The sequence below is a fragment of the Rhineura floridana genome, chromosome 2 (genome assembly GCF_030035675.1).
Source record: "Rhineura floridana isolate rRhiFlo1 chromosome 2, rRhiFlo1.hap2, whole genome shotgun sequence".
Classification (NCBI taxonomy): domain Eukaryota; kingdom Metazoa; phylum Chordata; class Lepidosauria; order Squamata; family Rhineuridae; genus Rhineura; species Rhineura floridana.
Genome location: NC_084481.1, coordinates 239,864,980 through 239,891,719, shown reverse-complemented (window position 1 = coordinate 239,891,719; position 26,740 = coordinate 239,864,980). Strand labels below are relative to the sequence as shown.

At 48.7% G+C, this 26,740-nt stretch overlaps 1 protein-coding gene across 6 annotated transcripts; it reads left to right on the top strand.

Annotated features, from left to right (window-relative positions):
* Positions 1 to 1,383: 1,383 nt before the first annotated feature.
* On the top strand, positions 1,384 to 22,287 carry LOC133377878 (transmembrane ascorbate-dependent reductase CYB561). 6 transcript variants are annotated; one of them, XR_009760816.1, is made up of 8 exons: positions 2,770 to 3,378; positions 10,845 to 11,098; positions 12,964 to 13,062; positions 13,416 to 13,519; positions 14,419 to 14,576; positions 15,712 to 15,789; positions 20,739 to 21,387; positions 21,592 to 22,287. XR_009760816.1 is itself a non-coding variant. In XM_061612669.1 (7 exons), exons 2-7 carry the CDS (start codon positions 10,888 to 10,890, stop codon positions 20,932 to 20,934), a joined length of 846 nt encoding a protein of 281 aa, XP_061468653.1. In that variant the 5' UTR covers positions 1,384 to 1,740; positions 10,845 to 10,887; the 3' UTR covers positions 20,935 to 22,287. The 6 variants fall into 6 exon arrangements, 5 of the variants coding, with proteins under 5 accessions (XP_061468653.1, XP_061468656.1, XP_061468655.1 ...); XM_061612669.1 differs by lacking the exon at positions 2,770 to 3,378 and adding an exon at positions 1,384 to 1,740 and having other exon boundaries at positions 20,739 to 22,287; XM_061612672.1 differs by lacking the exon at positions 2,770 to 3,378 and adding an exon at positions 2,678 to 2,755 and having other exon boundaries at positions 20,739 to 22,287.
* The last annotated feature ends 4,453 nt before the right edge of the window (positions 22,288 to 26,740 follow it).

Below are 26,740 nucleotides of genomic sequence, written 5' to 3'. Positions count from 1 at the left end.
TGGGAGTGGTCTGTGCGTCAGCAGCATTTATGAACTTAAGAAGAGCCTGCAGGATCAGGCCACGGGCTCATCTCACCCACCATCCTCTTCTCACAGTGGCCAACCAGTTGCCCATTATGGGAAAGCCACAAGCAGGATCTTAACAGCACTCTCTCCTCCTGCAGTTACCAGCAACTGGCATTCAGAAGCGTGCAGAGAATACCCATTGTGGCTAGTAGCCACTGATAGCCTTATTTTGCTCCTTGAATTTGTCTAATCCCCCTTTAAAGCCATCCAAGGTGGTGGCTATCACTGCCTCTTGTGGGAGCGAATAACATAGTTTAACTGTGCACTGTGTGAAGGACTTTCTTTTGCCTGAATTGAATCTTCCAACATTTATTTAATTTTATTTATGTATCAAAATGTATTATAAAAAAACTCTTAAGCAGTTTACAAAAGATATTACAATTATTGATAAGACAGTTAAAAACAAATAATTAAAAACATCTTTAAAACAAATTCAAGACACCAACAGAAAAAAAAAATTAAGCATATCAGCATCTATGCCTCTGGATAGGCTTGCCTAAACAAAAAAAAATTTAAGCAGGCGCCAAAAAGAAAACAGCGAAGAAAAGGTCCTCAAATGTATCACTGAACACTAAAGTCAGGATCATTCAGATCATGGTATTCCCAATCTCTATGTATGGATGTGAAAGTCGGACAGTGAAAAAAGCTGATAAGAAATGTGGTGTTGGAGGAGAGCTTTGCGCATACCATGGACTGTAAAAAAGACAAATAATTGGGTGTTAGAACAAATTAAACCAGAACTATCACTAGAGCTAAAATGATGAAACTGAGGTTATCATACTTTGGACACATCATGAGAAGACATGATTCACTAGAAAAGACAATAATGCTGGGGAAAACAGCAGGGAGTATAAAAAGAGGAAAGCCAAACAAGAGATGGATTGAGTCCATAAAGGAAGCCATAGACCTGAATTTACAAGATCTGAACAGGGTGGTTCATGACAGATGCTCTTGGAGGTAGCTCATTCAGAGGGTCGCCATAAGTCGCAGTCGACTTGGAGGCACATAACAACAACAACAAGGATAAATATACATATTAAGACAACTAATTGAAAAAAGTATAGAATACTGAAAGAAAAAAAACACCGCAGAGAGTCCGGAAGGGTCTGGTCAAACCAGTCACATTCAAAAATGTTGCAACTCCCTCCGTAAGGGACCGATTTGAACCCTCAAGCGGCCACCCCTGAAGAGACTGGACGGGGCGGCACTATCGGGCCTCTCCGGCCCCCTAAAGGGCATCGGCAGCAAGCAAGCCCCCTCCGCGTTGGGGGCTGGGGAGGAAGAGGGTCCTTGCTGCCGAAGTCCGCCACGTGATGTCACAAATTAAAAAGACAGCTTAAAAAAATCGGGGGGGGGGAGGTGCACCCATTGGCAGTACCTTGGCTCCAGGGCTGCTGTGTGGGGGTCGGGGCCGAGGGCAGCCCCCCTTTCTCTACGCCTCCCCCCTCCGATCTGCAAAATCTGGGAGCCCCCCGCGCGCGCCAGCCCTGCCCCGCAGCTTCCCCAGTTTATATGGCAACGTCGCGGGGGGGGAGAAACAGAGCTGCTGTCCGCCACCGCCAGCCCGTCGCTTCCCCCCACCCTCCCCGTTGAAGGAAGCGCAAAGGAGCCTTGACGCCGCCGGCAGAGCAGCGGGAGGAAGAGGAAGCAGCAGCAGCAGGCGGTGCCCGCCAGGTGAGGCTCGCCTTCATGGCCGGGGGCGAGGGGGCCCTTCAGCAGCCAAGCCAGGGCGGGAGAGGCGCCCCCACCTGCCAGTCGTGGAGCGTGTGCCGGGGGGGGGAGCAGCTCCTTGGAGGAAACCAGCTGGGCGGAGGGGAGATTCATCCCGAGTCAATGGATCCTCCCCCACGGGCTCCCCTTGCACCGCGCCCGGCGGCTCCCTTCGCGGAGAGGCCCAGCCCGCTGCCCTCACCTACGGGGGACGGAGGAGGGAGCCTGCCCGGTCCCCAACTGCTCATCAGTTGGCAAGCGGGGGCGGGGCGGGGCTCCCAAGTCCGGTTGCACGGGCTTCACGGAGAGTGGCCGCCTGGGCTTGGCTGGGCGACCTTTCCCTGAACCAACGCAGGATCTGTCGGCCAGTCAAGCGACCAGGGCGCTGGCGACAGTGTCAGGGCGGGTGAGGGGGGACGGTGGCACTGCAGCAAGAGCCCCCTGCGGCAAGACCACGAGGGTTCCTCCGGCCCGGGCCCCTTGCAGGCCGGCCCTCCTGCTCTGCTGCAAGGACCCCGCCCGAAGTCCAAGCCGGACCTTGGTGGGCTGCCGGGCCTGTGCCGAGCCGGCTTCATCTTCAACGGCGCATCCAGGGATGCAGCCCTTCCTTAGAGGCGCGTGAAGCTGGAATGCAGCGCAACCTCTCCTGAAGCGACAAAGGCGACAACATGCCTGTCGGGTTGCCTAGGAAGGAATCCTCCGTTCTGGCGGATACTTAAAGTTGTGCAGCCCGGATCAAGCCTGGAAAGTAGGGCCGAGCCTTCAGTCAAATGCCGGAGGGAGTGACGTGCCCATTTGGGGCCAGGGCGGCTCTCTGGGGCAGCCACTGGCAGGGAAAGTTGGGGCATGGCCAGCCCTAGAGTCCCCGCCCCGTAAGGTCTACAGCTACCCAACTCCAGCGCGGCGCGGCGCTGTCTCCCGCGCTCGGTGTGTTTTCTTTGGCCTTTTGTCACGTCCTGCCTTGGAGAGGACAGGAAAGGTGCGTCATGCTAGCCGAGGGGGGCCCGGGGTGGCGGTTGCCCTGCCCACTGGAAGGCGCTGCCGGAGACGGTTCGGCCCTTCACAGCTCTGTTCATGATATACAACAGCCTCACCACCCGCAAGGCACTGCGTGGCAGGCACGCACACACCCCTTTCTTTATGCCAGTCCTCAGGGTGCCGTTGGCTGAACTGCTGTAAATTCTCCGAGGATTCACATGCCGGACTCAGAATAACGGTGGCTGAAGGCAAGGAAAGGGAGAGGTTTGCCGGGAAGCCAATATGGCAGTCTGTTTGGACAGCAGGGATGGCAGGGGGTGGTGGGTGGGGGCCCAGTCTGGGCAGAGAACAGAAAAACACACCCACCCCCGTCTGATGCTGCATCTGAGGCTGTCCTGCCTTCAGAGGTTCATCATCAGTTTTGCTTCAAGTGTCCCCAGTGCTGGCTAAATGAGAGTGGCAGGAGGGTGGCCCCATCGCTCATTGGCCGCAGAAGTGGAGGAGAAGGTTCGTCGTCATCTCAGGAGACTTGAGCCTCATTACTTTGCTTGGCAAAGGATCTCTGTGCTGGAAGCAGCGCAGCTTTTTCCCGCTCAGGACGTGGAGCTGAGATTCCAGGACCGTGTAAGTCTTTGCTCTCGTGGCTCTGTCTGGTTGCACTCGCTTGCATGGCAGAACAGACTTTTGGGGAAAATAATTAGGCAGAAATATAGGAGATTAACAAGTGCACACAGAAGACAAGATTTGGGTCTGATCCCATTTTGGCTCGGACTTCCTCAGGCATGATCTGAGAAACTGCATGGCCCCATTGGCTATAATGGGCAAATTAGCAAACACCTGTAACTTTTTTACTTTGTGAAAGAAATAGATGAAATTTGAAGGCCTGGTAGTTTCTTCTGAGTGGATAACACTTGCTAAATTTCAGTCAAATTGGTGCCGGGGTATTTGTACTAGGTGCCATTATAGTTTCATTTTTTAAAGGGACATCTGTAGCTATTTTATTTCTTTGCATAATTTGTTGGAATTTGCAAATCAGTCCAGGGTGTGTGTGTGTAAAGGAAGTCTGTAAAGTGAGATGTATAGGAAAGTGATCTGCTCACTGCGGTGGCTTTGGGGGCAATTCATTTGAAAATAACATATGCACATATTGCAGAAATGCCCCCAACATTTCATAACCTGAAACATTTCAGAAGACTAGCCACATGAAAAATAGTCTGAGACTTTCCTTTTTGTTTTTTGCTCAATTGCCAGAAACTGATATCTTCCTTCTATATCCCTCCCAAAAGCACTTTGATTGGAAGTAGTGAGGAGAGTGCCTTGACTGGAAACTGGAGCCATCAGCCACCTAACTGCATCCCCCTCCCAGGCAACCTTGGCGAAATTTTAAAGAGACAGGCAGTATGAGCCTGCCCATGTTCTCTGGAACTGCTGAACCCCAGAGATAGTCAACTTTGAAACATGCTTGGACACACCTGCTTTGCCTTGCAAGAGCACCAGATCTTTCCAGTGGACCAGTTTAGCTCAGGATTCAAGGTTCATCCAAACCATAAATACACCCCTCACCATTGACAGCGTTGCCTTCTTGTATAAAACCTGGGAGTTAGCAGAGCGGGGGATGGAGCTAGATGAGATGGCACTGAGCTTAGGGGAAATCAGCACTACGAAGGAAGCCCAAGCCCCCCCCCAAGCATTTGGCAGTGTCCTTTAAAACTGGGGAGTATCCTCCCAGCCCTGCTGCACTAGGTCTTTGGGGCTAGTAGTGGAAAAGGGAATGTGCGCTCTGTGGCGACATCCCAGTTGCTGGACCCGCCTGGCTAGAGACTCCCAGAGTGCCTGTACCTTTAAGAACATTCCCGCGGCAAGACTCGTGTGTGTGTGTGTGTGTGTGTGTGTGTCCGTATCCCTTTTGAGTGTGGGGAATGGACATTTGCAGGGGAGCCCTAATGGGAAAGGGATTTGCACACCCACTGCTTCGCCCTGGTAAATGCCTCTGCTGTTTTCTTCCTATCAGGGCTGGGTGGGTAATCCAGTATAAAGAGGCCTGGGGAAGCATTTGTAGGCGAAGCGATACTAGGCAAGCGACCATAATGAGAAAAGGAGTCCAAGATGGTGGGAGTTCACAAAAAGCTTTGAGATGACCTGAAAACAAAAAAGGACATATACCGGAAGTGGAAAGAAGGCCAGGCCACAAAGGAAGAGTACAGACAGGTAGCACTGAATTGTAGGGATGGTGTCAGGAAGGCTAAAGCTGAGAATGAGCTGAGGCTAGCGAGGGGTGCTAAACGCAACAAAAAAGCTTTCTTCAGGTACATCCATAGTAAAAGACAGAGAAAAGAAACGGTGGCACAGCTACTCAATGAGGATGGCAAAATGGTAACAGATGACAAAGAAAAGGCAGAAGTGCTCAATTCCTACTTTGGCTTAGTCTTCTCCCAAAAAAGGGCCTATGACCCTCCCAGGAAACATGAAGTAGAAGGGGCAGGATTGGACCTTGAGATTGATAGACAAACAGTCAAGGAATACCTAATCACTTTGAACGAGTTCAAATCAGCAGGGCCAGATAAACTACATCCTAGAGTATTGAAGGAACTGGCTGAAAAACTCTCAGGACCTCTGTCTATTATCTTTGCAAAATCATAGAGGACTGGTGAAGTGCTGCATGACTGGAGGAGAGCTAATGTTGTCCCTATCTTCAAAAAGGGCAAGAAGGAGGAACTAGGGAACTACAGACCAGTCAGCCTAAAAACAATCCCTGGAAAAATTCTGGAGCAGATTATGAAGCAGTCAGTCTGTAAGCACCTTGAAAGCAATGCAGTGATTACTAGGAGCCAACATGGATTTATGAAGAACAAATCCTGCCAAGCTAATCTTATCTCGTTCTTTGATCGGGCACTCTTCCTTATAGACTGTGGGGATGCTGTGGACATAATATATCTCGACTTCAGCAAAGTTTTTAACAAAGTGCCCCATGATATTCTGATTAGCAAGCTAGCTAAATGTGGGCTGGATGGAACAGCTATCAGGTGGATCCACAGTTAGCTTCAGAATTGTACTCCAAGAGTGCTTATCAATTGTTCTTTCTCAAACTGGGTGGAATTAATGAGTGCGGTACCACAGGGCTCGGCCCTGAGCCTAGTGCTCTTCAACATTTTTATTAACAACTTGGATGAGGAGGTACATGCTTATCAAATTTGCAGATGATACAAAACTGGGGGGCACAGCTAATACTATGGAAGACAGAAACAAAATTCAAAGGGACCTTGATAGGCTGGAGCATTGGGCTGAAAACAACAGAATGACATTCAATAGGGGTAAATGCAAAGTTCTACATCTAGGTAAAAGAAACCAAATGCACAGTTATAAGATGGGGGATACATGGCTCAGCAATACAACATGCGAGAAGGATCTTGGAACTGTTGTTGATCACAAGCTGAATACGAGCCAACAATCTGATGTGGCTGCAAAAAAGGCAAATGCTGTTTTAGGCTGCATTAACAGAAGTATAGTTTCCAGATTGCATGAAGTATTAGTTTCCTTCTATTCAGCACTGGTTAGGTGTCATCTTGAGAAGTGCGTCCAGTTCTGGTCTCTGCATTTCAAGAAGGATGCAGACAAAGTGGAAGAGGTTCAGAGGAGGGCAATAAGGATGATCAGGGGACTGGAAACAAAGCCCTATGAGGAGAGATTCAAAGAACTGGGCATTTTTGGCCTGGAGAAGAGAGACTGAGGGGAGATATGCTAGCATTCTTCAGGCCCATGAAAGGTTGTCACACAGAAGAGGGCTGGGATCTCTTCTCGATCGTCCCAGAGTGCAGGACATGGAATAATGGGCTTAAGTTCCAGGAAGCCAGATTTCGACTGAACATCAGAAAAAACTTCCTAACTGTTAGAGCCATACGACAATGGAACCAATGACCTAAAGAGGTAGTGGGCTCTCCGACACTGGAGGCCTTCAAGAGGCAGCTGGACAGCCATCTGTCGGGAATGCTTTGATTTGGATTCCTGCATTGAGCAGGAGGTTGGACGTAATGGCCTTACAGGCCCTTTCCAACTCTACTATTCTATGATTCTATGATAGGCATTCTCTCTTCCTGCCTGCAAATTCCCTCTCTTTCCTCCAACAGCATTGCAAGACAAGCACCGGGTTGGAAATCCTCCATTTACCCCATTTCTGAGATGGAGCCCTATTATTCTATACTTTTCCAAGTTTCCACCTGCAACACAATGAGTCAACCACAAGACAGTGTTTACTGAGCGATACTTTGCTTTGCCTGGGATAAAAATATCAAAACAACTTCTCTCTAGTCTGCATTGGAGTCCAGTTTTAAAGATGACAGGAACAAGAAAAATGGCTCCTGCCCGCAACCTAAAGACAACCCCTTTTTCCTCTTTCTCTGGGGCAAGGCCAGCTCTAAAGCAAGAAGGTGGAATTAACCTCAATGAAAACTAATGTTTTAATGATTCTGTAGACTCCAAAATGCATAGGGGGAAAAATCCACGGAGGATGTCACTAATGTTTGGTCTGCATCTGAAGAGAAATTTCCCTGCCTTTGAAGACTCTCCAGATTGCCTGTTTTGCCACGTGAACAGCTAGCCCTGTTGTGGCTTCCTTCTAGGGACAATGTCTCTCTGTTTTATGAGGATGGAGCCCTAAGAGGGAAAGGATGCGGTGGCAGGGGGGAAGGATCTTTCGTAGGGGAGGCATGGCTTCCCTTGCTCTGCCCTTCTGCCTCCCGAGCTCATCCTGAGCTGCATTTCATCCTGTGGCCGACGGCAACTCTACAGGCAAGGCGTGAGATGCCAAGGTAGAGCACATGGAGGGGCACAGTTTGTGGGGGAGGCAACAGCCAGGAACAGAGGCTCCCCAGCTGCCATTTCTATGACTTTGCACAAGCAGGAGGGTGACTTTCCATCCCCTCTGACGGAAGCAATGTGGCAAGTGGAACGTGCCGCCCAGGAGGGGTGGGTGGGAGGTGGATAATTCTCCCAACATGGCTGGCTGGGGGTGGGAGGTGTCTGTGCTGTGCTTGCTAATGCTAGACATCAGAGGACCACCAGCCCTCCACCACCAGCTCCTCAAAGGCCAACAATATTTGGGGTGGGGTGGGGGGTAGGGAAGGGGTTATGTCTGCCCTTAGGCAGGGAAGCCTCCAGACAAGGCTGTGCTTTGTCTAGCCTTGAGACGAACACAGCATGTCTGCAAACCTGCTCCTGAGGGAAATGGGCAGGCACCTCCTGGCCATGACGGCAGCAAAGAATGTGGGAGGTGTGGTGCTGTGAGACAGCAGTAATTTATTCCCCCTCCCCTGGAAAGAAAGAAAGAAAGAAAGAAAGAAAGAAAGAAAGAAAGAAAGAAAGAAAGAAAGAAAGAAAAAGAAAACCGAAGGTCTCCTCTCCTGCCGCTGACAGAGTGGCACGCCAGAGCTGCTTCCGTGAAAGATTGTGTGTCTCCTCAGTTTAACAAGAGACAACTGGGAGTCCTGAGTTTAGGCACCTCACACAACTAGTTCTGGTGACTTCTTCTTACCTTGAAGCTCCACTGCGGAGGGTTTGCCCTGATAGGGCCTACCATAGCCGAAGTGGTGGTGGTGGTGCTCAGCCAGTCCAGCTGTCCAGCCTCTGCGAGAAAAGAGACCCCAGAGGGTCCCTGGGCATCTTCTGGCTCTTTCCTACCATTGGGAATGTTTTCCTCCCCTGTAGCTTACTTAGATGTGCCTCGCTGCGTAGGGGGCAGGCAAGTGGGTGGGTTGGGGACTGGGCTCTTGTTTACCCCTCTGTCTTGTGGGCCCATTGCGAGTTCCCTTCATAATAGGCAAGTGAGGGTGGGCCTGGCCCTGAAACCACCACAAAAGGTTGGCTTTCAATGGCCACGCCCTGTGTGAAATCAGTCCAGTAGCTTCAAGAGGGGGCTGTGGAGGGGTGGGTCCATTGGTTTTTCATGTCAGCCATGGCCTGGGAGCCAGAGGTGGTCACTCATTTTTGGAGGGGAGATATGGTTGGGGAGTGGATGGTGTACCACAGAAGCACTGATACCAGAAGCTGAGGTGTGGTCTTTGTCAGTGAATTGCACATGCATCGATTCTTGGCCAGAGCTGCAGACATTATTAGATCATAACGGTAAACTGGATTAAGACAATTGGTTTACACCCGTCTCTGGGCTGTGTCACGCGCAGCCTTCAGGGCAGTGGCGTCCCTCACAAAGGGACATGAGAAATCAAAACGTGGCAACGCAGTGCAGTTGCTAGGAGGCAGTCCGTCAGGCATCTCTGAGATATTATGGGCTGCCTCTCTCCACCTCTTATACATCAATAAATGTGGGGCAGAGGTTTTATCCATAACCACATCCAACCCCCATCATGCCTAAACGTTTTCCTCCCTGATTTTTAGCGATGCCTCGTTTTGCCAAATTTCTTCCTGTCAAGAAAGCACCTTTGGGCAGAGGTGCTAGAAGAGGGCTGCAGCGTGGATCCTTGCTTCCTCACTGGAAATTTCACCAGTAGTCACTTCCCACTTCTGGGGACAGAGGGTGCCCTTCTGAGAACTCTGCCCAGGAATATACGTACCTGAGAGAATATTTCAAGTGTGACATTTTGCACCGAGTATACTTATTTTTGAGCCAATTTCTCCTGCCCAGCCTTTTCCCAAGGGAGTGCTGGGCTGAGCCGGGGACCCAACAGGATGATCTCAACTTCCAACCTGGGCTGCACCTTAGTGTAGCCCTCCAGATACCTTCGTGTGAGCCAGCCACTATTCCCCATGCTGATGCCCTCCCACTGCTTTGCGCTCCAGTTCTCCTCAGCGCTAGCGGGCATGGCTGTGTGAGCAGGGGTTGATGGTCCAAAACATCTGGAGGGCACCAGGTTCAGGAAGGCTGATGGAAGCTATGGGAATACCTTGTGCAGGTGGGTTGGGCTGAACACCACATGCAGTTTCTAGGTTCTCTTAGGGCAGTTTCCACACACTTTTTCTTTGCAAAGTGTAAATACGATGGGCTTGTATCAGCACATGTGCGTCCTCCTTTGGGTCTCCCCCTCAGGGTGCTGCAATTGGCTGTGGCTCCCGGTGGCCAATTCACTTCTGCTGTGCTGCTGCGCAGTGTGTGAAAGGCCCTGAGAGGCTGCATGGGCTGCGAGGGCCTCAGGTGCCTCTCCGTCCTGACCCCCTCGAGGAGGAGGAGGAGGCTGCCTTTCCCGCATTCTGCCCCACACCATGCACACTGGGAGATTCGAGAGCCAGCAGCAGGCTTTGCACTCCTTCTCTCAAGTTTAGCAGCTCTTGCTTAGATGGGAGGGAGGCAGCCAAAGTGCATCCTCTTTGTGTCTTTATGAGGGCTTTGCTGGCTTTGAAGAGGAGGGCTCTGTGGATGTTTATACTGCATTGAGGAGGGAAAGTGCAGGCAAGGCTTGAATGGCAGATTGGAAGGGGGTGCTGGGGGGCGTGGCTTGAGCAGCCTCCTACACCCTGGCGCCCTCCAGATATTTTGAACTCCCATCAGCCCCGCCCAGCATTTCTGCTGGGCAGGACTAATGGGAGAGGGGGTGATGGGTGCTCTTCTCCTGGAGGGCACCAGGTTGGAGAAGGTGAGGCCTGAGGTTCCTAGTACTAGAGATGGAGCTGCCCTGACCCTGCTTGTAGTGGATGCAACTGCTTGGGTCCTCTGCCTCCTAGGGAGGATGTGGACGAGCCACGCCACGCCACGCCAGCTTCCTCTTCTGACACCTGGGACACGTCTTCCTCTGAATGCCTTGGGGAGCCACGAAACAGATGGGGCAGGGGCCCCAGGCAGCCTGCCCAGTGGTTGTGGCCCAACACCATTGGACTGGGGTGCGCCTCCTCAACCATGGCTCACAGAGTACTGATCCACTCTTTTGCCACTAAAATTGTGGGGTCTCCAGAAATAACAGATGAGCCCCGTGTCTGCAAGGCGCTGCTCCCAGCGGGGCAATGAGGGTGGCCCTTCTCCCCCTGGCCCCAGTTCCCAGACCCTTCACAATTCGCAGAGGCCACCCCAAACCGTCCTGGGCCCATATAACGCAGACCGCCTCCCCTCTCACACACATCTTTTGACACCTTTTGTTCTTTATTGGCAGCCCCAGACTCTGCTGGGTGGGGAGTCGCCCCACTGAGTTCAGCATGGAGGATTCCCCTGCCCGGAGGCCCCCGAGCCCAGGAGGCCTCACCTACGCGATGGCCGCTTCACAGATCCTGGGCCTCGCTGTGATCACCATGACAGGGGCCTGGATGGGCCACTACCAGGGAGGCATCGCGTGGGAGAACTCAAAATTGCAGTTCAACGTCCACCCGCTGTGCATGGTCATTGGGATGGTCTTCCTGCAAGGGGATGGTGAGGACATCAGTGAGCCCTCTCAGTTTGGGGAGGTGGGCTGACCAGGATGCCCCCCTCCCCCGAAAGAGGCACAGACACGCATTGCTCTCCCCAGCCAGGGGACCAAAATTGGGTCCAGGTATGATGGTAGCTAGCCTGTGTGATCAAGACACGTGCTGGGGCTGATGATGTTCTTAGAATCCCAGATGTTTGATAGAGCCTTCCCCCCTTTTCCAACTTTTACGGCTGTCCTTTTTCCACATTAAAATATTTTACAATATTTATTGAAGCTCAGTTATAATTTATATTGGTGTTTTGTAATGCAGAACCCCAAAGGTGGGGATTTTGGCCAATAAAACACCTGGTTTAGGGGAAGAAAGAATAACTCCTTTTGTTAGTGGCATGAGCTTTCATAGGCTGAAATCTAACAGAGCGCCCTGCCCACTAGCCTTTCTCCAACCTGGTGCCCCCAGGTGCTTTGGACTGCAACTCCCATCAGCCCCAGCCAGCATGACTGTGCTCCCATGAGCCACAGGGGCATCCTACAGTAGGGCTGATGGGAGCTGTAGTCTGTGCAGCAGTTACACATCGACCAGAGATGCTGCTGCACCACCAGGAGAACAGCCGCCACATCCTACCCGCTCAGGGGCGAGGGGAGAAGAGAACTGGCAACAAAGGAGACCCCAAAATGATGTATATAAACAGAGCAGTCCCTGGAAACATCACCAAAGCCCCCCAATCAGGACTCTGCTGCCACCACTGCCTACCTGTGTGCATCCCCTCCCCAAGGGCGCCAGTGAACTCATGGTGAATGGGACACTCCCCCCCTTCACCACATGCACAACACCCAGAGCGATGCTGCAGCATCCTGACTCTGCCAGCCCCCCAGCTGGCCCCCTTGCAGCCAGCAACAGCCCCTCTGTGGCCATCCTCCTGCAGGCATCTCTCCAGGCAGGGAGTGAGGGACTCCGTTTATGTTCCTCACAATTACTGTTGTGGAGCACAAAATAGAAGCTCCCCATAGCACCCCCGTGGGCAGGATGAGAGCTGCACACCGCCCTCCTGGGGCAATAGTCCAAGGCCCACCAAGGAGGGGAGGAGGTTCTGCCTAACAGCTTAAAGGAGGGGTCGGACAGGCATTGCAAAGGGCCACAGCCACACACTCCAGTGGCCCTCAGTGCAGGACTGGGAAGCAGGAGTCTGGGGGAATATTCCACATGCTCATCCAAAAACAGTTGTGCAGGGCAGAAGAAAGGGCGCTCCACCTGCATTGCAAGCCCCTTGAAGCAGTTCTCTCTGCTAGCCACGATGGCTGGGCTCTGTCTCTGTAGTCGGAGGCCACCTGCTTCCAGATTCCAGGTGCTGGAAGCCGCGGGGCAGACGGGGAGAGTGCTCTTTGCACTCAGGTCCTGCTTGTGGGCTTCCCAACAGGGCAGCTGCTTGGCCACTGTGAGAACAACAGGATGCTGGACTAGATACCCCCCTGTGGCCTGATCCAGCAGCCAAGCTGTTCTTAGGCTCTTAAATTCTTAACTCCCCTCCAGGTGTTGCAGCAGTAGCAACAGATGGCAACTGGACACATGGGGGGGAGCATATGTCTTCTTCCCCCCAACCCCAAGATCCACTCACAGGAGGGGCGGGGGAGGCCTCCTGCAGGGAGCCATTTATGCAGGGGGTTGCAAGTTCAAATCCGGGGTACCCTTCCCCTCCAGGTTTAGAAAGGGGGAGGCACATCCGAGCCATTCAGCAAGAGATCTGCCGAGACCAATTTACTTAGTCCCTCCCACTTCTCTTCTCGGTGCAGTTCCTGGCAGAGGTAGGGAAGGAGCCAGGCCTCCCCTCAGCCAGCCACACACCTGATGCGCCTTCCTCTTCTCTTGCAGCCCTCCTGGTCTATCGGGTCTTCAGGAACGAGAGCAAGCGCTCCACCAAGATCCTGCATGGGCTCCTCCATGCCCTTGCGCTCGTCATTGCGCTAGTTGGTGAGCCATGGGGGGGCATGGTGGTGTCTGCCCCATGTTCTGACCCTGACCCCTGCCAGCCATAAAGGGCATCCCCCAGAAGAACCAGGGGGCATCAGGCTGACGCAGAGGGCTGAGCCTTCCCTGGCCCTCAGTAAGGGAGGGGGGATAGGCCACAAGCGCCTGGCATTCCTCCCTGCGCTGTTGCTGGCAGGGCCTTTGCCCGGTCACCGCCTTCAGTTTCGCTCATTTGCCTCTTCCCTAGGCAGGAGGGTGCCTCTCTCTACAGCTGTTTTGCTGCAGGTTAATGGCCGGGGTGGGGTGGGGGTGAGGAGAGCCAAGGGGTTCCCTGAGGCCACTCCTTGTCCCTCCAGGCCTGGTTGCCATTTTCCAGTACCACAAGAAGCAGGGCTTTCCGGACATGTACAGCGTGCACAGCTGGTGTGGCATCCTGGCTTTCGGCTTCTACTTCATACAGGTGAGGCGGGGAAGCATGCTAAAGTCGGCCTGGCCTTCTTTCAGAACATACCTGTGCCCCAGAGAGCAGCCTGAAGGGGAGGATTCTGGATGATTCCAGTGACCCATTTTGCATTGGGACTCCTGAGATTGCTCAGAGCTCACCCCACATCAGGGGCTGTGGGGAGGGGCTTGAGTTGCTCACAGGTCTGTGGGTCTTGACACAAGGGGAGAAGGACACCCTTGCTACATGAGGGAGCCTGAGAGGGTCAGACCTTCCTGCACCCATTTCCATCCCAGCGAGCAGCCTTTGGCTCACTTGCACTGGGGGGGGGGCGAGTTATGCCTGGGAGGGCTCCATTCACACTGCAAAGAGGACATAGGGCTTCTGTGGAGTTCTGGACACTCCCAGGCACGTCTAGGGTGTCTAGGAGCCTGGGCCTTGGCTGGGCTCCCAGGAGTCAAAGCTTCCACGTGAGACGTACCGAGAGCACAGCTGGCAGCTCACACACCCGGGTCCCTTGTGGCTGCCCCCTGCCGCGCCCCCCTTCGGAGGTAGGTTTAAGTGGCAACACATCAGGGCGGTGGTGGAGGTGGGGGTGTTTCTCTTTGAGCAGGGATTCTGAACCCTCTTTAAGTTGGACCTTGTGGCCTTTGCCCTTCTCTGCTCGTACTTTTTCGGGGATCAGTTCCCAGCAGCTCCTGAAAGGGGAAAGATCCCTTCAGGATGTGGGGCTAGGAACTGCGTCGTTGGGAGGGAGACCCTTCCCTGCTAAACCTGGGCTTAGGGTGAGCAGCAGGTAGCAGCTCCTTGTCTCCTGGTGCTTTAGGTAAGGGCTGCAGGCAGGGAGGTTGGGCTCCGGGGAGGGGAGCTCCTTGGAGGTGGGCCGCTGCCTCTCTCTCTCTCTCCCTCCCTCCCAGTGGCTGCTTGGCTTGTGCTTCTTCCTCTTCCCCGGCGCATCGTTCTCACTCCGCAGCAGATACAAGCCCCAGCACGTCTTCTTCGGAGCCGCCATCCTCATCCTGTCCATCGCCACCGCCCTGCTGGGCATCCTCGAGGTCCTGCTCTTCAAAATAAAGTAAGGGAGGGGCACTTGTGTTGAAATAACTGCTTGATTGTTCTTTCTGTGCTGGCTTTCTTTCTGGTAAATCCAAAATGCTGCGCTATAAGTAGAAGTGAGTGACAGAGTATAAATGGCAAGGGAGGCAGATCAGTTAAAGGACTCAAACCAAAGTATTGCAAAATGGCCAAAGTGCTGCTCCAGTATAGGAATTTGTCCAGTTCCTAATGCTTGGCTGTCGTAGGAACTGAGCGCTGTCTCCCTCCTCCCGGTTCGGATGCTAAATGAGATTCTGAGCGTGCCTGGCCAGCAGACGAGGTGTCCAAAGACCAGTTGTCGTGGCACATCTGCAGAAATGATCTGATGATGATTAGTCTTAGACAGGTGCAGGGAACCTTTGGCCCTCCATTTGCTGCTGAACTATAACTCCTATCAGCCCTGGCCTTTGGCCACACTTGCTTGAGCTGATGGGAGCCTTAGTTCAGCAACATCTTGAAACTGCCTGCATGGCCTCTTTCTTATGAATGCATAGGATTGAGGGTTCTTACATATATCAGATATCAGGAAAAATAATTGGGAGTTCAACAGCAGATTATCTTTATAATTCTTATAATATTTGTTCTTTAAACATTAAATATCTCTACTAGTAATGCATATAGTAGCTTTAGCCACTGAGTCAGAATCAAATCAAAGTATGTTACAATGTGTGTAGATAGGTGACATTCCTATAGGTACACCTTCAGTATAGGCTTAAGCCCATATATCTCTCATTCATGAATCATAATCACATATGTTAGAAGTCACATATCAGGCTTGTAGCTTGGAATAACATATCACCATCACTATACATTGCAGTCTACATTTAAAATATCTGTGTGTATGTACTGCCTTCAAGTCGATTCCGACTTATGGCGACCCTATGAATAGGGTTTTCATGAGGCTGAGAGGCAGTGACTGCACCCAGTGCGCTTCATGGTTGTGTGGTGATTCAAACCCTGGTCTCCCAGGTCGTAGTCCAGCACCTTAACCACTACAACACACTGGCTCTCTTAAAATATCTAAAAGTATGATATTCAGTTAGTTCAGACTTATAAATTAGAACTATACAAGTTAGTTACATTTCCATGTCAGTACATTTCTATCTCTTATCCAGAAAGAAATGGAATCATTTCACCCTTGTGAGAGGCAGATGTCAACATCAGCTTTCTTTGACTAGGCTTAAGAAGCAGAGGTAATTTGCTATACAAATGCTCCTCCTTTTATAGGAGTGCTTCAAGGCTATGATCTTGTTTAACAGCTGTATGGTCTGCAACTCTTGAGGTGCATCTTAGATAGTAGCTGATAAGCTAGTGTTATGGGCTCTCCACATGTGTTTCGTGCATTCTGTATGGTTTCTCCTCTAAGCATCCATAGAAAAGTTATGTTAAGCCCTGGGTATGATGGTCTCCCTTAGTGTCGTCAATCCTCTTGGATTCAGAAGGCTACATTTTCCTGTCCTCATGCCCCCTCCTTACAGACAACAATGCTGAACCTGAAATCTAGGAGCCGTGCCAGTTGCATACCATATATGGCACATCCTGCCAGGTGTTCTCAGCAAGTGCTGTCTCAAGTGAGATTGAGATAAGTGTGAGACTTCAGAGATGGCCTTAGGGATAAGAGTGAGAAATTCCGAGGGAAATGAGACATCTACCCAGTCTTTCACCCATGCCTGGGCTCCTACTAGGAGGAAAAGCGGGGTATAAATCTAATAAATAAATAAATAAAATAATATATTTAGTATTCGATTTATATCCTGCCCTTCCTCCCAGCAGGAGCCCAGGGTGGCAAACAAAAGCACTAAAAACACTTTAAAACATCATAAAAACAGACTTTAAAATACATTAAAACAAAACATATTTAAAAACATTTTTTTAAAAAAGCTTTCAAGACATCTTGAAAAAAAGGTTAAAAACATATTAAAAAGCAATTCCAACACAGACTATAAAATAAATAAATAAGAGGAGGTGAGTTAAACAACAAGATCACCAGTACCTCCAGGCCAGAAGAAATACTGTTCTGATATGTTCTAATATGCTGCCAAACCTTCCTGTGGCTGTGTGTGCGGTGGTGGTATTGCTATTGTTTTGTTGTTTACTGTTATGTTTTTATGGTCTGTTTTATTTGTTTGGTTTGAACATTGTGTAAGTCGCTTGGGGACCTTTGGATATCATGCAACTAATAAATCTAATAAATAATAATACTGCTTGCTGCTGGAGAAGATGGAGGCTGAGTGACATAAAATTTGACTATAGATACTTCTATCACTTTCTGAACATAGAAATATATCAGTTGCTGGATAAGCTACAGAAATGTATTGCTTGCTCTATGGAGAAAGTATGTACTGTTTACATTGTACTTATAAAGAAATGTATAGTGATAGATGGCCTTATACAGTCTGATATAGTCTGATGTAATTAGCTATATAGTCTGATGTAGCTAACTCACTGGCCATGGCCAACAGAAAGTAGTACTGGTAATAAATGTTTAAGTCCAAGGACTAAGGCCACCAAAAAGCATTAAGTGTGCCATATATGCATAATAACTGGATCTGGATTAAAATAAATGGGGCAAGAAATAAAAGGAACATGGTAGTAGGAGTCCACTACTGACCACCCAAACACGATGAGGATGAAACTTTTGGAAAGCAAATTGCCAATGTTTCAAGAAGGCATGATGTAGTAGTAATGGGGGACTTCAATTACCCCAATATCTGTTGGGAGACAAATTCTGCCAAATATGTCCCCTCCAAGAAATTTCTGACTTGTGTTGGAGATAATTTCCTCCTACAGAAAGTGGAGGAAGCACCTGGAAAATTGGCTATGCTTGACTTGACTCTAACAAACAGAGATGACTTGGTGAATGAAGTGGCAGTTATGAAAATTCTGGGGAAAAGTGACCACGCTATACTAGAGTTCTTGATCTTAAAAGAAGCAAAAACTGAGAGTGGCCATACCTGTACCCTGGACTCCAGGAAAGCCGATATTGATAAACTCAGAACAATTGTAAGTAAGGTTCAAGGCCCAACTACCCGAATAAGAAAAGGAGTCCAAGATGGATGGGAGTTTCTAAAAGAGGAAATCCTAACAGCACAATGGCAAACAATTCCATCAAGGAAAAGGGGTGGAAGGCAGCAGAAGTAGGAACTCTCTCTCTCTCCATTCTCCATCCTCCACGGTTTTGCAGAGAGAATAGACATTGGCTCCCAGAGTTCTTCAGCCAGTTCCTTCAATACTCTAGAATGTAGTTCATTGGGTCCTACAGATTTGAACTCATTCAGAGTGATTAGGTATTCCTTGACCATTTGTCTATCCATTTCAAGCTGCAATCCTGCTCCTTCAACTTCAAGTTTCCCAGGATGGTCATAAACCCTCTTGGGAGATGACTGAGCCAAAGTAGGAATTGAGCACTTCTGCCTTTTTTTTTTTTGTCATCTGTTATCATTTTGCAATCAACTCCTTTGTTATCTGTTATCTCATTGTAATCAACTCATTTGAAATGTAGTGTTGGAGGAGAGCTTTGTGCATACCATGGACTGCAAAAAGACAAATAATTGGGTGTTAGAACAAATTAAACCAGAACTATCACTAGAAGCTAAAATGATGAAACTGAGGTTATCATACTTTGGACACATCATGAGAAGACATGATTCACTAGAAAAGACAATAATGCTGGGAAAAACAGATGGGAGTAGAAAAAGAGGAAGACCAAACAAGAGATGAATTGATTCCATAAAGGAAGCCACAGACCTGAACTTACAAGATCTGAACAGGGTGGTTCATGACAGATCCTTTTGGAGGTCACTGATTCATAAGGTCGCCATAAATCGTAATCATCTTGAAGGCACATAACAACAACAATCGTTTTGCCATCCTCGTTGAGTTGCTGTGCCACCATTTCTTTTCTCTTGTCTTTTAGTATTCTTGTACCTGAAGAAAGCTTTTTTGTTGCTTTTAGCATCCCTCGCTAGCCTCAGCTCATTCTCAGCTTTAGCCTTCCTGACACCATCCCTGCAATTCCGTGATACCTGCCTGTACTCTTCCTTTGTGGCCTGGCCTTCTTTCCACTTCCGGTATGTGTCCTTTTTTGTTTTCAGGTCATCTCTGAGCTTTCTGTGAAGCCACATTGGTTTCTTCTGCTGTCTTCCCCCTTTTTTCCTTGATGGAATTGTTTTCCATTGTGCCTTAAGAGTTTCCTGTTTTAGAAACTCCCACCCATCTTGGACTCCTTTTCACATTAGGGCTATTTGCCATGGAACCTTATTTACCATTGTTCTGAGTTCATTAACATTGGCTTTCCTGAAGTCCAGGGTACGCGTATTGCTACTCTCAGCTTTTGCTTCCTTTACAATCAAGAACTCAAGTATAGCATGGTCATTTTCCTCCAGAGTTCCTATAACTTCCACTTCATCCACCAAGTCATCTCTGGTGGTCAGAATCAAATCAAGGATAGCGATCCTCTAGTTGGTTCCTCCACTTTCTGTAGGAGAAAGTTATCTCCAACACATCAGGAATTTCTTGGAGGGGCTGTGTTTGGCAGAATTTGTCTCCCAACAGATATTGGGGTAATTGAAGTCCCCTATGACTACTACATCATGCCTCCTTGAAACGTTGGCAAATTTTCTTTCAAAAGTTTCATCTTCGTCTTCTCCTTGATTGGGTGGTCAGTAGTAGACTCCAGCCACCATGTTCCTTTTATTCCTTGCCCCATTTATTTTAATTCAGATACTCTCAGTGGAGCTACCAAGCTCATCCTCCTGTATTTCTGTGCAGGGATATATATTTCTGTGCAGGGATATATATTTTTAACATATAGTGTGACTCTGCCTCCCTTTCTATTCCTTCCGTTCTTTTTGAACAAGTTATCTCCTTCAATTTCTGTATTCCAGCCATGGGAGTCGTCCCACCAAGCTTCAGTTATACCTATCAAGTCCCATTTACTCTCCTGTATTAAGAGTTCAAGTTCGTCCTGTTTGTTTCCCGTACTCTGGGCATTTGTATACAGGCATTGAAGACCATGTGGTTTCCTTCCTACATTTTTTTGAAGACGATTACTGGACCCCATTAGAGTTGTTCCCTCCAGTCCCGTTACTGTGCATAATCCTTTGTCAGTTGTTACCCCCAAGTTTACATCTCCCTCACCTGTAGAATTCAGTTTAAAGCCCTCCTAATGAAGTTGTCCATGATGTGGACAAAATCATTCTTCCAAGTCCTTGTAAGGTGCAACCCATCACTTGTTAGCAGTCGCTCTTCCAGCAGTACATCTTCTTTTTGCAAGAAATAGAAAAAACATACTAAAAAAAGTTAAAAACATTCCAAAACACAAAAATGTTCTAAAACACAGTTAAAAATCTTATTTCGTCAGTGATCTTCAGGGGCCAGGAAGAGTCCTCTTCAGCCATCAAATGCCTGAGTAAACAGGAATGTTTTCAAATTCCTCCTGAAAGTCTGTAATGATGGAGACAGACGCACCTCAGTGGGGAGGGTTGGGTCAGGATCAGGGTCAGTTTGTTGCCCACCATCCAGCCCATCACTGCTTCCAGACACCTGTCCAACACCTTCACAGCCTCTCCTAATTCAGATGGAATGGAGAGAGAGAGCTGCGTGTCATCGGCATACTGATGCTCCAACCCCAGGATGATGGCTCCCAACAGTTTCATAGAGATGTTAAATAGCATAGGAGACAGGATGGACCCTTGTGGGACCCCTCAGGCCAAAAGCCACGGAGCCGAGTAACAATCTCCTAGTGCTACTCTCTGGTAGCAGCCCTTCAGGTAGGAGTGGAACTATTGCCATACAGTACCTCTAACTCCCACCTCCTTCAGTCGCTCCAGAAGGTCATCCTGGTCAATTGCGTCAAGAGCCACTAAGAGGTCAAGAAGAATGAACAGGGTCGCATTGCCCCGTCCCTCTCCTGATACAGGTCATCAGTCAGGGCCACCACGGCTGTTCTGGTGCCAAAACTTGGTCAGAAATCAGACTGGGATGGATCTAGATATTGCTTTTATATTGTACGCAGTGTGTACACCGCTTAGAGATTTTTGAAGTGTTTTAGAAATACTTTTAAGCAAATAAATCAAAGAAACGAAATTGGTGGGGCAGAGAGAAAGTGTCTGTGCTAATCTTGCCCTTCCTGCTCTTGCAGTGACACCTACAGTTCCTTTGCGCCCGAAGGAGTCCTTGCCAATGTCTTGGGCCTGCTGCTGGTTGCTTTTGGGACAGTTGTGGGCTACATCCTGACCCGGGAGGAGTGGCAGAGGCCCCCCTTGGCCGAGGAGCTGGCGCTGTCCATGGATTTCAAAACCCTCACAGAAGAGGGCAGCCCAGCAAGCTCCCGCTGACGGCTGCTGCCCCCGCCCCCATGCCTTGTGCTTTGAGGATCTGTGTCTCTGTGCATCTCACTTCTCCTCCAGCAGTGCAGCTGCCGCGTTCCCTGCTGCACACGCGTAAGCAAGCCCTCCCTCTGTCGCCACCATCGCCGCCCTCTGCTCCCTAGAGCACTGTTTTCCATACCAGTTCCCCCAACAGCCACTGCAAATGCATCTTCCATCCCTGCTCTGCAGGGATGTTGTGCTATTTTCCCTGTGGGAAGATAATTCTTCAGGGCTCCCACTTTTCCCTCTGGAAGCTGCTCCTTTCTTCTTCCTCAGTGTTCATTTGCTGCCATGTCGTTAATGCCAGATTGACAAAGAGCTCGGGGGGGGCTCCCCAAAGGGGCCTGGTGAAAACACCCAGAAGAAGTTCCAGTGTGGGGATGGCAGCTGCAGATTCTATCCAGCTTGAGACTGTGAGAGGTGGGTCAATAAAAAATAAAATTCGTGAGTGGTTTTTGGCACACACCCTCCTTCAATTTTGTTTTTGAGATGTTTTTAAGTGCTTTTAGTGCTTTTGTTTGGCTCCTTTTAGGAGGAAGGGCAGGATATAAATTTAAAAATTAATAAATTAATGATAGATTTAAATAATCCTGAATACATGTAGAGTTTCTCCTGTTTCCATAGCACTGATGAAACTCAACATCTGGGAGAAGCTAGAGGCAAGAATGTTGGTTTTGCTATGAAAACATCTCTTTCTCTACCAGCTGAGATATGACTGAAATGTTTGGTCTTTTCCACTCCAGAAAGCCTGGAAGATGACAATTGCTTGGTCTGTTTGCTGAGGCTTGGGTGGAGGACTTTCCTCTGACCCAAAACTGTGCTCGGAGCTTCTTGTGGTGCTTTGCTGGACAGGAAAGTTCAACTATATATAGTTGTAGGGTTTGAAGCACCCCAAACACACTACAGGAGGGTTTGAAAAATCTTTGGAAGAAAAAGGTGGGACATTATCCTATGGAAGCTTCTGAACTGAATGCATCAGGTGGTGTAATATTAGGCCAGATATAAGGATGACTTAGCTAGGGGTGAGGACCACTTTGGACACCTGATAGGCATTATAAGAATACTCATATTATGAGTAAATTATTTATTTTCCTGGGGACTTCTTGAGTTTAGTTCAGGTTTTGTTTTTCACTGCAAGCATCACAAATTGCACACCAAAAGATAGTTAACAAAATCAAAGGGGAAATAATCCAGTTCCTGTAACTAAAACATTGATGTAAATGTTGCCTTAATACAAATCAACTGTCTCTCGTAATGAGCAGTATATATTGTTTGGTGGATGAGATGGATTTAAATAAATATTTGCTGCAAAAACGAAAAGGTCTTGAGTTTTTTGAAGTTAAATTGACAGTGATATCTCAGCTGTAGCCTGTGTGACTGGATCAAGGGAAGAGGAACACTCACTGTTGTGCCAGTTCCACTGTGTCTCCACCTCTCTTTTCTGAAAATGGGGGCACATGACACTAGTCAAGCCCCGCCCCTTTTAAGTGTAAAACATAGTGGGAGCAAATCGAATGCATTTTTTAAAAATTCACCTTCAGGCAGTTTTCTCAGAACACTTTGCTGGTGGCTCAGGCAGAGACAGTGATTGGTGGTCCCAAAAGGTCTGAAGTCAGCAGGGGGGAAGGGAGGTGTGGCCAGCTGAGGGCAGAAGTCTAGGGCTGTGGGAGCTCTAGAAGCTTCAGAAACAGCCAGGATGGTTTTTCTGGGTGTATTTTTGATGCTTCCAATATTCCCACAGCCCTAGACGTCTGTTAAATTTACACTCCTGAAGCGGCTTAGTCTGATTTCTTTCTGAGCCAACAAGAGGCTCAGATGTTTTGGCAGGTATGTTGACTGTGAGCTAGAGGGGGACAGGGCTGTGGATCCACACCAGAAGAAAGGAGGATATTCTCCTACTCTGTCTTTGTTGCAGGAAACATCTCTTGGCACCTTCTCCAGCCCAAGTTCTCTCTATCTCTCACTCTCTCTCACACACACACACTCTCTCACACTCACTCACTCTCTCACTCACTCTCTCTCTCACACACACACGGCTGTGGATGAACGCAGCAATCTGCCTCTGTCCAACCGCCACACTTCGTACAGAGTTGGCTGTGGGGTGGGCTTATTTGTTTGTTTTGCTACACTTAGATTCAAACTTTTCAACAAAAATGCCCAAGGCAGCAAACAACAATGAAATTCCATAAGGACAGAGCCCTGCTGCTGGTGGATCAGGCCAAAGGGGGCATCCTGTCCTCACAGTGGCCAACCAGATGCCCCAACGGGGGGAAGCCCACAAGCAGGACCTGAGCACAAGACTCCTCCTGAGACACAAGCAGATAAAATGGCAGCTATTTAAAATCACAATTTAAATTAGAAATACTGGGTTTTAGCAAGAGTTAGCCATACCCACAGTAGAAATTAGTGGCCATGCCTAGCTTAAGTCCTTTCAGTGGGTCTACTCAGTTGGATGCAGTCCACAGACTAGGGATATAGATTAAAATACAGAACAAAACAAGCCAGGAAGCCAAATATTTAAATAAAAAGTGGGGGTTGCCTGTTGACAGAGACCATCAACAGACGGTGCTGTAGGGCAACTGTGACGCCCTTCCCTGGCTCTCCCTGTCAGGTTCCTACCTGTGCGTGGCTACTGCCTGTCACTAGGCACCACCAGGGACTCCACCAGTCCGGACCGCACTCTCTTATGGTTTACCTATCCGCTCTAGCACAGATCTCAACAGATCCCCTTGCTAGGCAACCACCAGTAACGTCCCAATACTAGTATTCCCAGAGACTCTGAATACTGGTATTGTTATTCTCTTCACCGCTGCCACCATTTGTTACAGTTCCCCTTCAGCCTTGGTCATTACCTTACCCTCCCTTCTGGTCTGTGAAACCCCAGCCAAGGATCAGGCCTTTGGTAAACCAAATTAAGTATTTATTACAAATAACAAAGCTAACAAGATTAACAAGATTTCTTCTTAAGGCACATAAGCATATGGTTTTACTCAATACTAATCCGAACTCCGCCCCCCTCCTTCTCCACTCTCTCCTGGCAAACAACTCTCTAAACCCCACCAAGCAACCCACTCAGTTTCACCTCATCCACCCCCAGATTCCACTCTCACTCTTCCTTTTATACGTTCAGCCATTTTAAACACTCAGCCAATCATCTAGCATTCTACTGCCCATTCACTCCCCCTCCTCTTTCACTCCACTTACCATGTATCTTCTAAACAACCAACACTTACCATATATACATTAATATAGGAACATCACATTTCCCCCCCTTAAAACAACGGCAGAGTATTATTCCTGTTCCAGGATTTATACGTCGCGTTAACAAATAAAAGTCTCTATGGGGAAAATGTCTTTCTTTGTTCCTCCGTCTGGTCACGTCACTGCAGTCCCAGCCATTTGCCTGGAAAGTCCATCGGCCAGTACATTGTCCTTGCCTTTTATGAACTGTAAGTCCACTTGATAGTCCTGTAGGGCCCAGGACCACCTCTGCAGCATAGTGTTATGGTTTTTCATAGTCTGCAACCATAACAAGGCCCGATGATCTGTAGTCACTGTGAATCTTTGTCCCCACACGTATGGGCGCAACTTGCTCAGTCCCCACACGACCGCTAGGCACTCCTTTTGGACCGACGAATAGTTTTTCTCCCTCGGCGTCAGCTTGCGACTCAGGTATGCCACTGGATGTCTGGTGCCTTCTCTCTCCTGTAGCAAGACGACTCCCGCGCGAGGTCCGACGCATCTGTAGCCACGATTAATGGTTTCTCATAGTCTGGTGCTATTAATATGGGTCCTTGGCACAAGGCTTGCTTCAGTAGATCAAAAGCCTTCTGACATTCATCCGTCCATACCACACGCTCAGAACACTTCTTCTTTGTTAATTCATGCAAGGGGGTTGCTATTTCCCCAAAATTTCTCACAAACTTCCTATAAAATCCAGTCACACCCAGAAATGCCCTTACTTGTTTTTTGGTTAAGGGGATCGGCCACGCTTGTATTGCCTCCACCTTGCTCCATAAGGGGGTGATTTTCCCACTCCCCACCTTATGTCCTAAATAGATTACTTCCTTTAGTCCAAACTGGCATTTCTTAGCTTTTATTGTGAGGCCTGCTTTTCTTAAGGCCTCCAATAATGTTGTCAGGTGTTGGACATGCTCAGGCACCGACTTGCTAAAAATGGCCACGTCATCGATATAGGCCACTGCAAAATCTGACATGCCTCGCAACACAGTATTGATTAGCCTCTGAAATGAACTTGGTGAGTTCCTTAGTCCCATGGGTAAGGTCACAAACTCATATAACCCATCTGGTGTACTGAAGGCAGTTTTGGCTCTGGATTGCTCGTCTAGTTCCATTTGCCAAAATCCTTTACAGAGATCTAGTGTAGAGATAATGGTTGCTGCCCCCAATAACTCTAACATTGCGTCTACCCTAGGCATAGGATACGCATCTGGGACAGTAATTTTATTGATTAGCCGATAATCAATGCAAAACCTGGTCGTTCCATCTTTTTTCGGAACCAGGACAATACGTGAGGCCCAGGGACTGATGGATTCCCTGATCACTCCTAATTCCAGCATATCTTCCACCTCCCTTTTGATCTCATTCAAAACTTTCCCATTCACACGGTACAGAACAGATCTGATTGGGGCATGATCTCCAGTATCAATGGAATGTATAACTATACTGGTTCGGCCAGGTTTGTTGCTAAAGAGATTCCTATAGGTTTTCAAAACTCTCAGAATCTCTTCTTTTACTTCCTCCTTCACCTCCTCTGACCATTCCACTTGATCTACCCCTCCTTTGTCTTTGCTTTCCTGTACCAAATCTGGAAGTTCAGGCCCACTTCCCTCAGGGAATAAGGTAACTTGCAACACCTGTACATCCCTGGTATGGTAAGGCTTCAACATATTTACATGAACCACTTTGCTTTTGTTTAATTGGTCTGTGGTGATTACATACGTCACTGTGTCAAGCCTTTCTCTGATGGTATATGGTCCTTCCCAGTTAGCCTGTAATTTGTCATGTTTCCTGGGTATGAACGCCATAGCCATATCTCCCACATCATACACACGTTCCCTGGCTGTTCTGTCATACCAGTAACTTTGCTTCTGCTGAGCTTGACTGAGATTCTCTTTCACCACTTCCATCATTTGTTTCACTGGTTCACATTCATCCTTTCTCTCAGCAGGCATCCACAGTCTATATAAAATCCCATTCTCACACACAACTTGATTCCTCAGTTTGTCAGTGAAAGGAATCTGTTGGGTCAGAGCTTGTTCCTTTATTTGATTCAAACTGATATCTTTATGCAGCTCTTCCCTGAATGCTCTGCCTCTTCTCCAGAGACCAGCTGATACAGTTTGTCTCCTTCAGCAGGCCTGCTAGTGGTTGCTATGGTGACCTGAGGCTGGTTAACAGATTCCACCCTGTTTGTTTCAGCCCCCCTTAATATGGCTTCTTTTTCTCTGCTAATTTGCTGTCTGGTCACTACATATATCTTTCCTTGGGCTCCCATTACATCTCTTCCCAGTATTACTGGTTCTTGTTGCTGGGCATTAATGCCTACTTTATATCGGCCCTCTCGGCCTCTCCAAGTCATTTCCACCAGGGCCACAGGCAAACTTTCTGGTTGACCCCTCACTCCTTGGATAGTCACAGTTTCCTGAGGTAATATTACCTCAGATTTTATTAAATCTGGCCTCAGTAATGTCTGAGCGGCACCAGTATCAAGCAATGCCCAATAATTTGCCCCTTGTACACTCACTTCCTC